Here is a 12,828-nt window from a genome sequence, read left to right as displayed (position 1 = left end):
CAATTGTGTTATGTACAATACCTCTTTTATATAGGTCACTGCATACGGCATTCAATAGAAACAAAGGGGATGAATGGGAGGCAACTACCTACGTTACCAAACTGAAGTCGCATGCACACAGCCAACCAGTATTGAATTACCGCGTGATTTGACAAAACCCAATATTCAAGCGAGATGCCTAACTCTAGAGAGCTAAAGGATAGAGAAAAGGCAGGTATTGCAGGGTACAGTATGTATCGCCACAAGGGGGTGCTCACTACTCATGACTACTTCCTCTCCTTTGACTGAACACTGACCTCTAAATCATTCCTAATCCAATCCATTTTAGAGGGAGTATCAGGAGATACATTGCATATAGTACTTCAGTCCTCTGTTGCTCTCCTGATTCATTTCAGTGCTGCCAGAGGACGGTGATAAAAGCAGAAAGATGACTTCTGGGACGACTCCCAAACTGCCTGGTAATGGGCCATACCTTTATTAGCTATGTTCTGCCATTGGTGGGTTCAGAGTGTTCCAAACTGCTAAGGGATTCCAGAATGGCTCTGTTTAAAGTGTGATTATCATGGAGGATGTGTATGCCATTCCCTTGACAGTTTTAGATGAAGTGTGTGTTTGGGAGGGGATAAGTGTGCACACTCCAAAGAGAATTAGAATATATTTATGTACACAAATAAAGTAATAATACAACTTAAAGGCGGGTATGGTGCCAGAAGACAACATGAGAGACAGTTGATTTAGCAACAATAATCCTCTTGACCAGAGGACATAACTATGATGACGCCATAAAGATGTCATGCTTGCTGCCTCTTGGACCAGTTTGATATTCCACCAAGCATATAAAAGTTGAGGCAGTCAAGGTGGCCAAAGACAGTGTTAGTTAGTCCTCAGGATGTCTTCTGCTCCAGGATGGCCCGTACCAGGACTGGGTCAGCCCTGCCTTTAGTCTCCTTCTGGACCAGACCCATGAGCTTGTTTAGAACCTTCTTGTTCCCACTGCGGATAGCTTGGACCTGTAGGGCGAACAGTAGCAGCACAAATACTTATGTTTGCATTTAATTTATTGATCATCAACAGAATTCTATCAAGACTGGCTACTAGCAAAAAGTTGAGCCTGTACACTCAAAGCTCATCATTAAGCTCAGGGACCTGGGTCTGAACCCCGCCCTGTGCAACTGGGTCCTTGACTTCCTGACGGGCCGCCCCCCAGGTGGTGAAGGTAGGAAACACCTCCACTTCGCTGATCTTCAACACAGGGGCCCCACAAGGGTACGTGCTCAGCCCCCTCCTGTACTCCCTGTTCACCCATGACTGTGTGGCCACGCACACCTCCAACTCAATCATCAAGTTTGTAGACGACACAACAGTAGTAGGCTTGATTACCAACAATGACTAGACAGCCGGAGGTGAGGGCCCTGGAAGAGTGGTGCCAGAAAAATAACCTCTCTATCTCTCTCCTAATGGCAACAAAAAGAAGGAGCTGATCATGGACTTCTGGAGACACGAACTTAGTGGAGAAGGTGAAAAGCTTCAAATACCTCGGCGTACACATCACTGATAATCTGAAATGGTCCACCCACACAGACAGTGTGGCGAAGAAGGTGCAACAGCGCCTCTTCAACCTCAGGAGGCTAAAGAAATGTGGCTTGGCCCCTAAGACCCTCACAAACCTTTACAGATGCACCATTGAGAGCATCCTGTCGGGCTGAATCACCACCTGGTACGGCAACTGCACCGCCCCTAACCGCAGGGCTCTTCAGAGGGTGGTGTGGTCTGCCCAACACATCACCAGGGGCAAACTACCTGCCCTCATTGTGGCAGCTCTTTTCCAGGGAGGCCTCACCTGGTCTGGGTGTGAGTCCACCACCTTCTGGCAAATCCTGTGGATCTCTGTGCTGTCGTTGACCATCCCCAGGTCCTGCTCCTTGACGATCTGCTGGGCCGTTTTACCTGGGGTCTTCCACAGCTCCTGGAACACCTATATGGAGCAATGAAACACTCAGGTTAAACCCCAATTAAAAAGTATATAATATATGCTGAGGGTACAAAACATTAAGGACACCTTCCTAATATTGAGTTGCACGCCCCTTTTCCCTCAGAACAGCTACAATTCATCAGGGCATGGACACTACAAGGTGTTGAAAACGTTCCACCGGGATGCTGGCCCATGTTAACTCCTATGCTTCCCACAGTCGTGTCAAGTTGGCTGGATGTCTTTTGGGTGGTGGACCATTCTTGATTCACACTCAACTGTTTCCCATGTGTAAAACCCAGCAGCTTTGCACTTCTTGACACATTCAAACCAGTGCTCCTGTCACCTACCATACCCCGTTCAAAGGCACTTAAATCTATTGTCTTGTCCATTCACCCTCTGAAGGCTTAAATATCTTTAACCCGTCTCCTCCCCTTCATCTATACTGCTTGAAGTGGATTTAACAAGTGACATCAATAAGGGACCAAAGCTTTCACCTGGATTTACCTGGTCAGTCTGTGTCATGGAAAGTGTTAATAATATTTTGTACACTCAGTATAGTAACACATATGGACTTTGCATTAAATGTTTTGGATGTTATGCCATTTTGTTATCTCTCACCTGCTTGGCGATAGAAGAAGAGATTTGTCCATTCTCCTGGAGATTCAGTATCTGGGCTAGAGCTTGAGGAGAGATTGGACTGAGAGAGGGAGCAAGAGAGAGAGAGACATGAGACACATATGTGAGAGAGTGAGACAGATGAGAGAGAGAGAAGGAAGAGAGAGAGAGAGAGAGAGACATGAGACACATGTGAGAGAGCGAGACAGATGAGAGAGAGAGAAGGAAGAGAGAGAGAGAGAGAGAAGGAAGAGAGAGAGAGAGAGAGAGAAGGAAGAGAGAGAGAGAGACATATATGAGAGCGAGAGAGAGAGAAGGAAGAGAGAGAGACAGATATGAGAGAGAGAAGGAAAAGAGAGAGAGAGAGAAGAGAAGGAAGAGAGAGAAGGCACAGGAGATGTCATTAGACCCAGTCTATCCTGTCCTGTGTGACAGTGTGATGGTGTCTATCTACCCCGGAGTCACTGTGCTTATAATGAGAGGCTATTTGGCCCCGTCTCTCTCTGTGACAGCCCATTGCCACCTACAGGGCACATGATCATCACTGCTGTCACAAATCCCCGAGTCAGACACACACTGAGCCAGAGACACACAGTCACATACACACTGACTGAGTTATGAACGGAAATATGGCTAAACAAACAACAAACACGTGAATCAACACAGAGTCAACATCCACTCTCACTTTTTTCAAAACGACAAAACATCCACGAGTTCTCAGACAAAGACATAAAACAAAACACATCATACTTTATTCCGTTTGATCAGTCTTAGAACAGTCTGGAGTGTAGGATAAAAACAGTCATATAGAAAAACAACTCAAAACACTCAGCTTATTACCCAGATATATTCTCTATTCACATTCACTGTCTGCCATAGTAATAACGGAAGGAATCAACATGAAGATGGATAGGAAACATTGCAGGGAAAAAGCACATCAATGATGCTTCCAGTATGGAAACGATTTCCGTCTAGCCAAGATGTTGGATCCTGAGATAGGATCTTCAACATGGGGTTCGAAGTCAACGCAAGACTGAAAAGAGAACAGAGGAGGAGGAAGGGGAGGAGGGACACATGATAGGAGTTCGGGAGGAGGGGAGGGAGAAGAGGGCGAAACAAGATGAAGGATGTAGAGGAAGAATGATAGGGATGAGGTGGAGAGGAGAAAGAGAATGACTGAGGCTAGAGTAGGACACAGAGGAAGAGGATGAGGAAGACTGAGTGTCTCACCTCTGGCTGACACCCAGGTTCTGTTGATGGAGGAGGCCCTGCAGCTCATTCATCACCCAGCCAATCACCTTTCTCGGCCCAGCTTTGGTCTCCCTGATGACGGCCTCAAAGTAGTCCATCAGCCCGTCCTCATTCTACAACAGGAGACCCAATGAAACACACTCAATAATACTGTATATACAACAATTTTACTGTGCTTTGCAGGACAGAGGCAGAAGTGCAGACAGGGTAACTGGCTGTGCAAGAATAGGTTATTTTGGGTAGTTATTCAAATGAGAGACAGTGGGGGAGAGAGTACAATGGAGAGATAAAGGAAGAGGGGGAGCAGAAACGAGTGCCAGAAAGTGGGAGGGAGAGAGACAGACAGGAAGACAGAAGATGAAAGCCAGAGAGATGGAGGGAGAAACCTACCTACCATCAATTATAATTAACTTGCTCAGTTGGACGTTAACAGACACACCTACATACTGTGGTAGTCACTCACCACCAGGGTGAAGCTGTGTTCGGGGAGGATGCCGTAGGTCTCCACCAGCCTCTGCCTCCTGATGCTGGGCAGCTCCGGCAGCCTCTCCCTCACCTCCTCCAGAACCACCACCTGGCTGGGGGCAACACCAGGGGGGGCTGTAGAGCACGCCTCGTACACCATCAGAGGGGGCAGGTTGGGCTCCGGCATGAACCTGGGGGGGGAGTGAGAAAAGATGGAGAGCGAGGGGAGAGAGAATAGGTAGGAGAGAGAAGAGAGGTGGGAGAGAGAAGAGATAGGAGAGGTGAGAGAGAGGGAGAGGTGAGAGAGAGGGAGAGAGAGAGAGAGAGAAGAGATAGGAGAGGTGAGAGACAGAGAGGAGAGAGAGAAGAGAGAGGAGAGAAGGGAAAGGAGAGGTGGGAGAGAGGAGAGGTGAGAGAGTGAGGGGAGAGAAAGGTGGGAGAGAGAAGAGAGGAGAGGTGGGAGAGAGAAAAGGTGGAAGAGAGAGAAGAGAGGGGAGAGGTGAGAGTGGGGGGGAGAGAAAAGGTGGGAGAGAGGAGAGGTGGGAGAGAGAAGGGAGAGGAGAGGTGGGAGAGAGGGGAGAGGAGGAGAGGTGAGAGAGAGGAGAGGTGAGAGAGAGAGGAGAGGGGGGGAGAGAGAAAAGGTGGAGAGAGAGGTGGGAGAGTGGGGAGAGAAAAGTTGGGGAGAGAAGAGAGGAGAGGTGGGAGAGTGGGGGAGAGAGAAAGAGGTGGGAGAGAGAGAGGTGGGAGAGAGAAGGTGGGAGAGGAGAGAGTGGGAGAGAGGGGAGAGAGGAGAGGTGAGAGAGAGGAGAGGTGAGAGAGAGAGGAGAGTGCGAGGGGAGAGAGAAAAGGTGGGAGAGAGGAGAGGTGGGAGAGAGGAGAGAGAGGAGAGGTGAGAGAGAGAGGAGAGAGCGAGGGGAGAGAGAAGAGGTGGGAGAGTGAGGGGAGAGTGAGGAGAGGTGAGAGAGAGAGTTGAGAGGTGAGAGAGAGAGAGAGAGAGAAAAGAGAGGAGAGGTAGGAGAGAGGAGAGAGCGAGGGGAGAGAGAAGAGGTGGGAGAGTGAGGGGTGGGAGAGGTGGGAGTGCATGTGTGACAGAGAGAGCACCCAGAGCGAGCACGGTTAAAGACAACAGAGGAGAGAGGGAGGAGAAAGAGAGGGAGGAGTGAGATAAGAGAAGATCGAGAGGGAGCTGTTATCAGCAGTAGAGAAAGATAAGAGGAGTGCTGGCTGTATCTCTGCAGGCCTCTTAGACGACACAGTGTCACACGGTCAGACAGAGGGCTGTCTCCTCTACACCCAAAACACACACACACATACACTCGTGTGACTGCGTCGCACGCTTACTCTTCGTCACAATTCTTGCTAACTGATGCGTTAGGGCCACGGGGTGGCGCATGTTTATCGGTATGTTCATCTACTGGGCCCCTTGACACGATGACCTCTCTCCTCTCCATCCTGTCTCACTCCCCTTCTTCTCTCCATGCAGACCCTACAGTGGTGATCATATCTACCACACACCATGCTGGAGGCTGTGGTGCTAGAACATACTGAAGTGAATATGAGTTGTACTCACCTGTAGTCCTGCAGGCCCTCCTTGTCTCTCATTGGAATGGTGTGACTGTAAAACAGAGGGACACATGTTATGGCTTTGAGGTACTGTATAACGATAGTGTTTCGCTCGTTACAACAGTTACTACGGCAGATTGTTCATGTTGAAGAGGCTGTAACTATGGGCGAGGGCCAGAGGTGTGAGGTGAGGGGCCCCCAGTCATTCTGTCTATTTCTGGACCATGACAGAGCTGTGGGCCTTTGCTGTCAAACACACTCCATCAGGCCCAGCGCACGCACACACACACGCACGATGGTGTTATAGGCAGGTTGACGTTTATTGTCACGAGTCTTGTCCTGGAGGCAGAACTGAGCGATTTCCCCTTAGATAGGCCAGCTGCAAAGTCACAATTGGCTTTTTGTTCTTCGTTTAAGTGTTAGGCATCAGGATATTAGCAGTGTGGTTAAGGTTAGGTTTAAAATCAGATTTTATGACTTTGTGGCTGTGCAAGCTATTAACTGCTCTGCAGAGCTGCCTCCAGTACAAGATTCATGATGAAAAACGCTAACTTGGGCATTAGAGGCAGGCCCCAGCTGTGTGAAGAGCAGCTCATTTCATGGGCTTGACAACCATCGCGAGCACACTGGTCCACAACACCAGACACTGACTGGCTCCAAGTGGCCTCATTCATCATCCTTAGTTCCTAAAACGTTTTCAAATCAACCCCAGAAGAGAGAATGTCTTGAGATCAAATATCAACACAGGAGATGGGAATACAGTGTTTAATTATGGGGGTGAATATCTGACCCAAATAATTATTACAACTCTGAGGAGACGCATCCTGTGTACATTGTACCATATCCCGTGAAACATCATATTCTTAGTCAATAGACATTTTTGACATGTTATCAGAAACACTCTCACTGTAACGTAATGGGACTTGTCGGCTTGACTTGTTTCGAGGGTTGGTTCTAGAAGCCTCTTACCCAGTCTTGCCATCAAACGACCGTGTCTCGTTCTGCACCGTGCCGCCGCTCTCCAGGACAAACATCTGTCTCTGGATCTCATAGTCTGTTGATGAAAATACACACACACACACACACACACACACACACACACACACACACACACACACACACACACACACACACACACACACACACACACACACACACACACACACACACACACACACACACACACACACACACACACACACACACACGGCCTGATCAGAAGCAAAGCAAGCATCCAGCCAACTGGCACGGTGTTAGATCCTCCCAACATCTGCCATGACACATGGCCCTGCCTGAAGTCTCCTAACTGTTGCTACAGTAGTTCTCCGTGACAAACGACTATCTGGAGTTTTGACTTTTAAAAACTCTTTATCACTTCTCTGCACTAAGCTAAAATGGAAGTCTACTCTTGGGATAAATAATGAAAGCGGCCAAGTCACTTCGTATCACACGAACTGTTAATGGCCTGCTGCTCCTGGTGAAGAATTTCAATGGCCCCTATGACTCTCCACCGTCTCCAGTAAGTTGGAGAGAAAAGAAAGATGGGAAACTCTGTAGAAGTGGAATTAGTGTTGATGGGAAATCTATTGTTCTTTAGAAGGCCAATTTAGCCTAAGTTAGGCATGCAAACTGTGTGCTCAGTTGTTCACTGAAACAAATGGTCAATAAAGTTGTATTCAATATCTTCCTGAGTTTGTGTGGGTAGGAAAGGCCTCGTGCTTTCTAGTCAATGTTAACGATCCCTCTACACTAAACGTCTCTTTAGAAGCCTTTCCATCTTCAGTTCCTGTCAACAGAAAGCCTGTTTCTCTGATTCCTGTGGGCAGAGAGAGTGACGACTGCCTTCAGGGATAAAACACCTCAGAAAGAACAAATCACAGAAAGACATATGAAGTTGAGACAAGAGGAAGTTTTGGCAGTTACTTCACTGACTTGTCTGAGTGAACATTTACTCAGAGGAACTCAGATAAGGACGGTTGTGTGTGTGTGTTTGTGCCTCATGGTGTCTCTAATCTTTGACTCCCAGTTTGACTTGCAGTGCACGCATAATTACACAGCCCTCCGTCAGACGACTGTTTCAGAAAGATGACAGCCCATGAAAAGGATTCCATGCTGTTCACTCTTTTTCTCTCTTTCTGTGCGTGTGTGTGTGTCTATATTTCCCTGAGTGTTCATCCAACTAGCTCATTCCAGACCCACTGGGTCGTGACCGCTTCACTTCAGTACCTCCACTAACCCCCACCAATGACAATGAGGATATACCCTTCACACACTATTGTGCCAACCTGAACCAACCTGTTCTGGCTCAGATATTGTCTATTCACATGGTCCTTTTCAGCACGGTTCCAGCAACTATGGTGAAGGCTTCAACCAGGCCAGCTCAGTACAGCTTGGTTTGGCTCGGCTCAGTTTGGCCAGAGACTCTCTATAATATAGTCTATATAATGACGAGATGGTCTTGTCTCTGCCCTAACAATGGGTGTTGTTGTCGCAAATAAAATTTGATTTGATTTGATTTGAAAGGCGTAAAGGCAGGCAGATTCACGTGTGAACAATACTCAATAAAGCTCAGTGACTTTCAACGTGGCACTGTCATAGGATGCCATCTTTCCAACAAGTTAGTTTGTCAATATTCTGCCCTGCGAGACTTGCCCCGGTCAACTGTAAGTACTGTTATTGTGAAGTGGAAATGTCTAGGAGCAACAACGGCTCAGCCGCAAAGTGGTAGGCCACAGAAGCTCACAGAATGGGACCGGCGAGTGCTGTAGCGCGTATAAATCGTCTGTCCTCGGTTGCAACACTCACTACCAGGTTCCAATCTGCCTCTGGAAGCAACATCAGCACAATAACTGTTCGTCAGGAACTTCATGAAATGGGTTTTTGAGCAGCCGCACGAACGTGGAAACCCACGGCTAGAGTGGTGTAAAAAAGTGGAAACATATTCTCTGGACAGACGAACCTGGGTTTGGCGGATGCCAGGAAAACGCAACCTGCCCCAATGCATAATGCCAACTGTCAAGTTTCTTGGAAGAGGAATAATGGTCTGGGGCTCTTTTTCATGGTTCGGGCTAGGCCCCTCGGTTCCAGTGAAGGGAAATCTTAACGCTTCTAGTTCTAGACGATTCTGTGCTTCCACTTTGTGGCAACAGTTTGGGGAAGGCCCTTTCCTGTTTCAGCATGACAATGCCCCCGTGCACAAAGCGAGGTCCATACAGAAATGGTTCGTCGAGATCGGTGTGGAAGAACTTGAATGGCCTGCACAGAGCCCTGACCTCAACCTCATCGAACACCTTTGGTATGAATTGGAACGCCGACTGTGAGCCAGGCCTAATCGCCCAACATCAGTGCCGACCTCACAAATGCTGTTGTGGCTGAATGGAAGCAAGTCCCCGCAGCAATGTTCCAACATCTAGTGGAAAGCTTTCCCAGAAGAGTAGAGGCTTTTACAGCAGCAAAAAGGGGCACCAACTCCATATTAATGCCCATGATTTTGGAATGAGATGTTCGACGAGCAGGTGTCCACATGTTTTTGGTCATGTAGTGTATATCAGTACATTCGTAACAACCTAAACATTATGCAACTTCTATTAGGTCAAATAAGCCTCACTTAGGAAATTAGCTATCACATTATTTTTCTTACCAGATCCGACACTCTCTCATATAGCTCCATACAAAAACAATCCCTACTTGGTGTAGTTATCGCCGTATTCTCGCGTGAACAGATTCTCGCTTCGCCTCTGGTTTGGCTAAGTATTGTGAAAAGCCCTCGGCAGCACTCACCTATGGCCCTGGCCAGGTTGCGGGCACTGTTGATGTTCTTAACCTCAGTCCTGATGCCCCAAGGATCCCCAGGTCTGTGGACGGACACGTTGGCATCCACTCTCAGCTGGCCCTCTATAGGAAGAGAGAAGGTATGAGACAGCTGGCTCTCTATAGGAAGAGAGACGGCTAGGTAGCCTAGTGGTTAGAGCGTTGGGCTAGTAACCGAATGGCTTCAAGTTCAAATCCCTGAGCTGACAAGGTACCAATCTGTCATTCTGCCCCTGAACAAGGCAGTTAACCCACTGCCCTCTATAGCAAGAGAGAAGTAATGAGACAGCTGGCCCTCTATAGCAAGAGAGAAGTAATGAGACAGCTGGCCCTCTATAGCAAGAGAGAAGTAATGAGACAGCTGGCCCTCTATAGCAAGAGAGAAGTAATGAGACAGCTGGCCCTCTATAGCAAGAGAGAAGTAATGAGACAGCTGGTCCTCTATAGCAAGAGAAGTAATGAGACAGCTGGCCCTCTATAGCAAGAGAGAAGTAATGAGACAGCTGGCCCTCTATAGCAAGAGAGAAGTAAATGAGACAGCTGGCCCTCTATAGCAAGAGAGAAGTAATGAGACAGCTGGTCCTCTATAGCAAGAGAAGGTATGAGACAGCTGGCCCTCTATAGCAAGAGAGAAGTAATGAGACAGCTGGCCCTCTATAGCAAGAGAGAAGTAAATGAGACAGCTGGCCCTCTATAGCAAGAGAGAAGTAAATGAGACAGCTGGCCCTCTATAGCAAGAGAGAAGTAATGAGACAGCTGGCCCTCTATAGCAAGAGAGAATTAATGAGAAAGCTGGTCCTCTATAGCAAGAGAAGGTATGAGACAGCTGGCCCTCTATAGCAAGAGAGAAGTAATGAGACAGCTGGTCCTCTATAGCAAGAGAGAAGTAAATGAGACAGCTGGCCCTCTATAGCAAGAGAGAAGTAATGAGACAGCTGGTCCTCTATAGCAAGAGAAGGTATGAGACAGCTGGCCCTCTATAGCAAGAGAAGGTATGAGACAGCTGGCCCTCTATAGCAAGAGAAGGTATGAGACAGCTGTCCCTCTATAGCAAGAGAAGGTATGAGACAGCTGGCCCTCTATAGCAAGAGAGAAGGTATGAGGCAGCTGTCCCTCTATAGCAAGAGAGAAGTAAATGAGACAGCTGGCCCTCTATAGCAAGAGAGAAGTAATGAGACAGCTGGTCCTCTATAGCAAGAGAAGGTATGAGACAGCTGGCCCTCTATAGCAAGAGAAGGTATGAGACAGCTGGCCCTCTATAGCAAGAGAAGGTATGAGACAGCTGTCCCTCTATAGCAAGAGAAGGTATGAGACAGCTGGCCCTCTATAGCAAGAGAGAAGGTATGAGGCAGCTGTCCCTCTATAGCAAGAGAGAAGGTATGAGACAGCTGTCAATATAGAGGCTCGCTGGATGTTGCCAAAGAAAAAGAAACTGTTAGTTTTATTGTAATTAAAATATCATATTTATGATGATAGGTTAATAATATATATATATATACATATATATAGAATTATTAACCTATTTTACCTAATGTTCTAATAATTTTTTAGAGCCGCTGTCAGTCACATGCCCTTACAATCATCCTAACCCCCCCAATATGATGCCCCTGTGTCCAATGCAGGCCTCCCCACCAGCCATGGTTCCCTGGTGTGTCAGTTAGTGTGTGTGTGTAAAATGCAGGCCTTCCCACCAGCCATGGTTCCCTGGTGTGTCAGTTAGTGTGTGTGTGTAAAATGCAGGCCTTCCCACCAGCCATGGTTCCCTGGTGTGTCAGTTAGTGTGTGTGTGTAAAATGCAGGCCTTCCCACCAGCCATGGTTCCCTGGTGTGTCAGTTAGTGTGTGTGTGTAAAATGCAGGCCTTCCCACCAGCCATGGTTCCCTGGTGTGTCAGTTAGTGTGTGTGTGTAAAATGCAGGCCTTCCCACCAGCCATGTTTCCCTGGCAGGTCCCTAGAGCCTGCAGTATGAGCTGCATCTCTCTGACGGCGGCTGCTGCCTCCTCTCCACAGCTCATGTCTGGCTCCATCACCAGCTCCATCAGACCCACACCTGGAGGGAGAGAGATGTTTCATACACTCCCCATATGCCTACATAGGATTTGGCTAGCCAGTCCCTGTTCTATCTAGATCTGTATATACTAGTTGGAGCTCTGTGGTACACTCCTCTTGGAGTCTATGAGTGTTTGAACCCTATGGTACCTGCTCTGTTGAGGTACACCAATGGGAAGCTAAACTCCATCTACCTGATCTGTTGAAGTACACCGATGGGAAGCTAAACTCCATCTACCTGCTCTGTTGAGGTACACCGATGGGAAGCTAAACTCCATCTACCTGCTCTGTTGAGGTACACCGATGGAAAGCTAAACTCCACCTACCTGCTCTGTTGAGGTACACCGATGGGAAGCTAAACTCCATCTACCTGCTCTGTTGAGGTACACCGATGGGAAGCTAAACTCCATCTACCTGCTCTGTTGAGGTACACCGATGGGAAGCTAAACTCCATCTACCTGCTCTGTTGAGGTACACCGATGGGAAGCTAAACTCCATCTACCTGCTCTGTTGAGGTACACCGATGGGAAGCTAAACTCCACCTACCTGCTCTGTTGAGGTACACCGATGGGAAGCTAAACTCCACCTACCTGCTCTGTTGAGGTACACCGATGGGAAGCTAAACTCCATCTACCTGCTCTGTTGAGGTACACCGATGGGAAGCTAAACTCCATCTACCTGCTCTGTTGAGGTCTATAAGGGTCTGGTTCCTGTAGTCATCATGGAGGCTCTTGCCACTGTCCTGCTCTAACTGGATCTGTTTGATCCTGACACTCTTGGTGACCACCTCGTTCCTCTTACGGCCCCCCAGGTGACTGTAGGTCAGGGTGCCGTCCACCGCGATGGGCAGCCTCTGTTGGGTGATCTGGTAGCCCGCCTAGATGGAGGAAACACATGAAACTAGAAAAGGTCAATTTTGTGTGCTTGCTTCTGCAGTCTAAATGGGTCTCATTTATTAGATATGTAATAGCCTAGTCTCATATGCTGTATAAACTTGACATTTGGCATGACAACGATTATACGTATTACCTATAGAGGACTCCTCGCAAACAGATCTGGGACCAGGCTTAGGTATTTAATTACAGCCACTATATAATACAATT

The 12,828-nt window shown here is 47.9% G+C and overlaps 1 protein-coding gene and 1 long non-coding RNA gene across 3 annotated transcripts in view; one reads left to right on the top strand and one right to left on the bottom strand.

The window, feature by feature from the left end:
- Positions 1-642: 642 nt before the first annotated feature.
- The window catches only part of LOC118383378 (glutamyl-tRNA(Gln) amidotransferase subunit B, mitochondrial-like), an 18,890-nt gene continuing 6,704 nt past the window's right edge, over positions 643-12,828 (bottom strand). For both annotated transcript variants that reach the window (XM_052486721.1, XM_052486722.1), the window contains exons 4-13: positions 12,404-12,602; positions 11,604-11,726; positions 9,647-9,760; positions 6,836-6,920; positions 5,874-5,918; positions 4,302-4,494; positions 3,818-3,951; positions 2,591-2,669; positions 1,841-1,975; positions 643-1,010 (exon numbers count right to left, since the gene is read on the bottom strand). In XM_052486721.1, coding sequence (XP_052342681.1) covers positions 885-1,010; positions 1,841-1,975; positions 2,591-2,669; positions 3,818-3,951; positions 4,302-4,494; positions 5,874-5,918; positions 6,836-6,920; positions 9,647-9,760; positions 11,604-11,726; positions 12,404-12,602 — 1,233 coding nt within the window. In that variant the 3' untranslated portion in view covers positions 643-884. The remainder of the gene's footprint in view (positions 1,011-1,840; positions 1,976-2,590; positions 2,670-3,817; positions 3,952-4,301; positions 4,495-5,873; positions 5,919-6,835; positions 6,921-9,646; positions 9,761-11,603; positions 11,727-12,403; positions 12,603-12,828) is intronic.
- Positions 9,767-11,386, top strand: LOC127913665 (uncharacterized). Its single transcript, XR_008086358.1, has 3 exons — positions 9,767-10,131; positions 10,382-10,702; positions 10,737-11,386. It is a non-coding gene; the product is annotated as an uncharacterized LOC127913665 (long non-coding RNA).

Source organism: Oncorhynchus keta, chromosome 29 (genome assembly GCF_023373465.1).
Source record: "Oncorhynchus keta strain PuntledgeMale-10-30-2019 chromosome 29, Oket_V2, whole genome shotgun sequence".
Taxonomy (NCBI): Eukaryota; Metazoa; Chordata; class Actinopteri; order Salmoniformes; family Salmonidae; genus Oncorhynchus; species Oncorhynchus keta.
The sequence above is the reverse complement of the archived record's forward strand: the minus strand, read 5'-3'. Positions and strand labels throughout refer to the sequence as shown.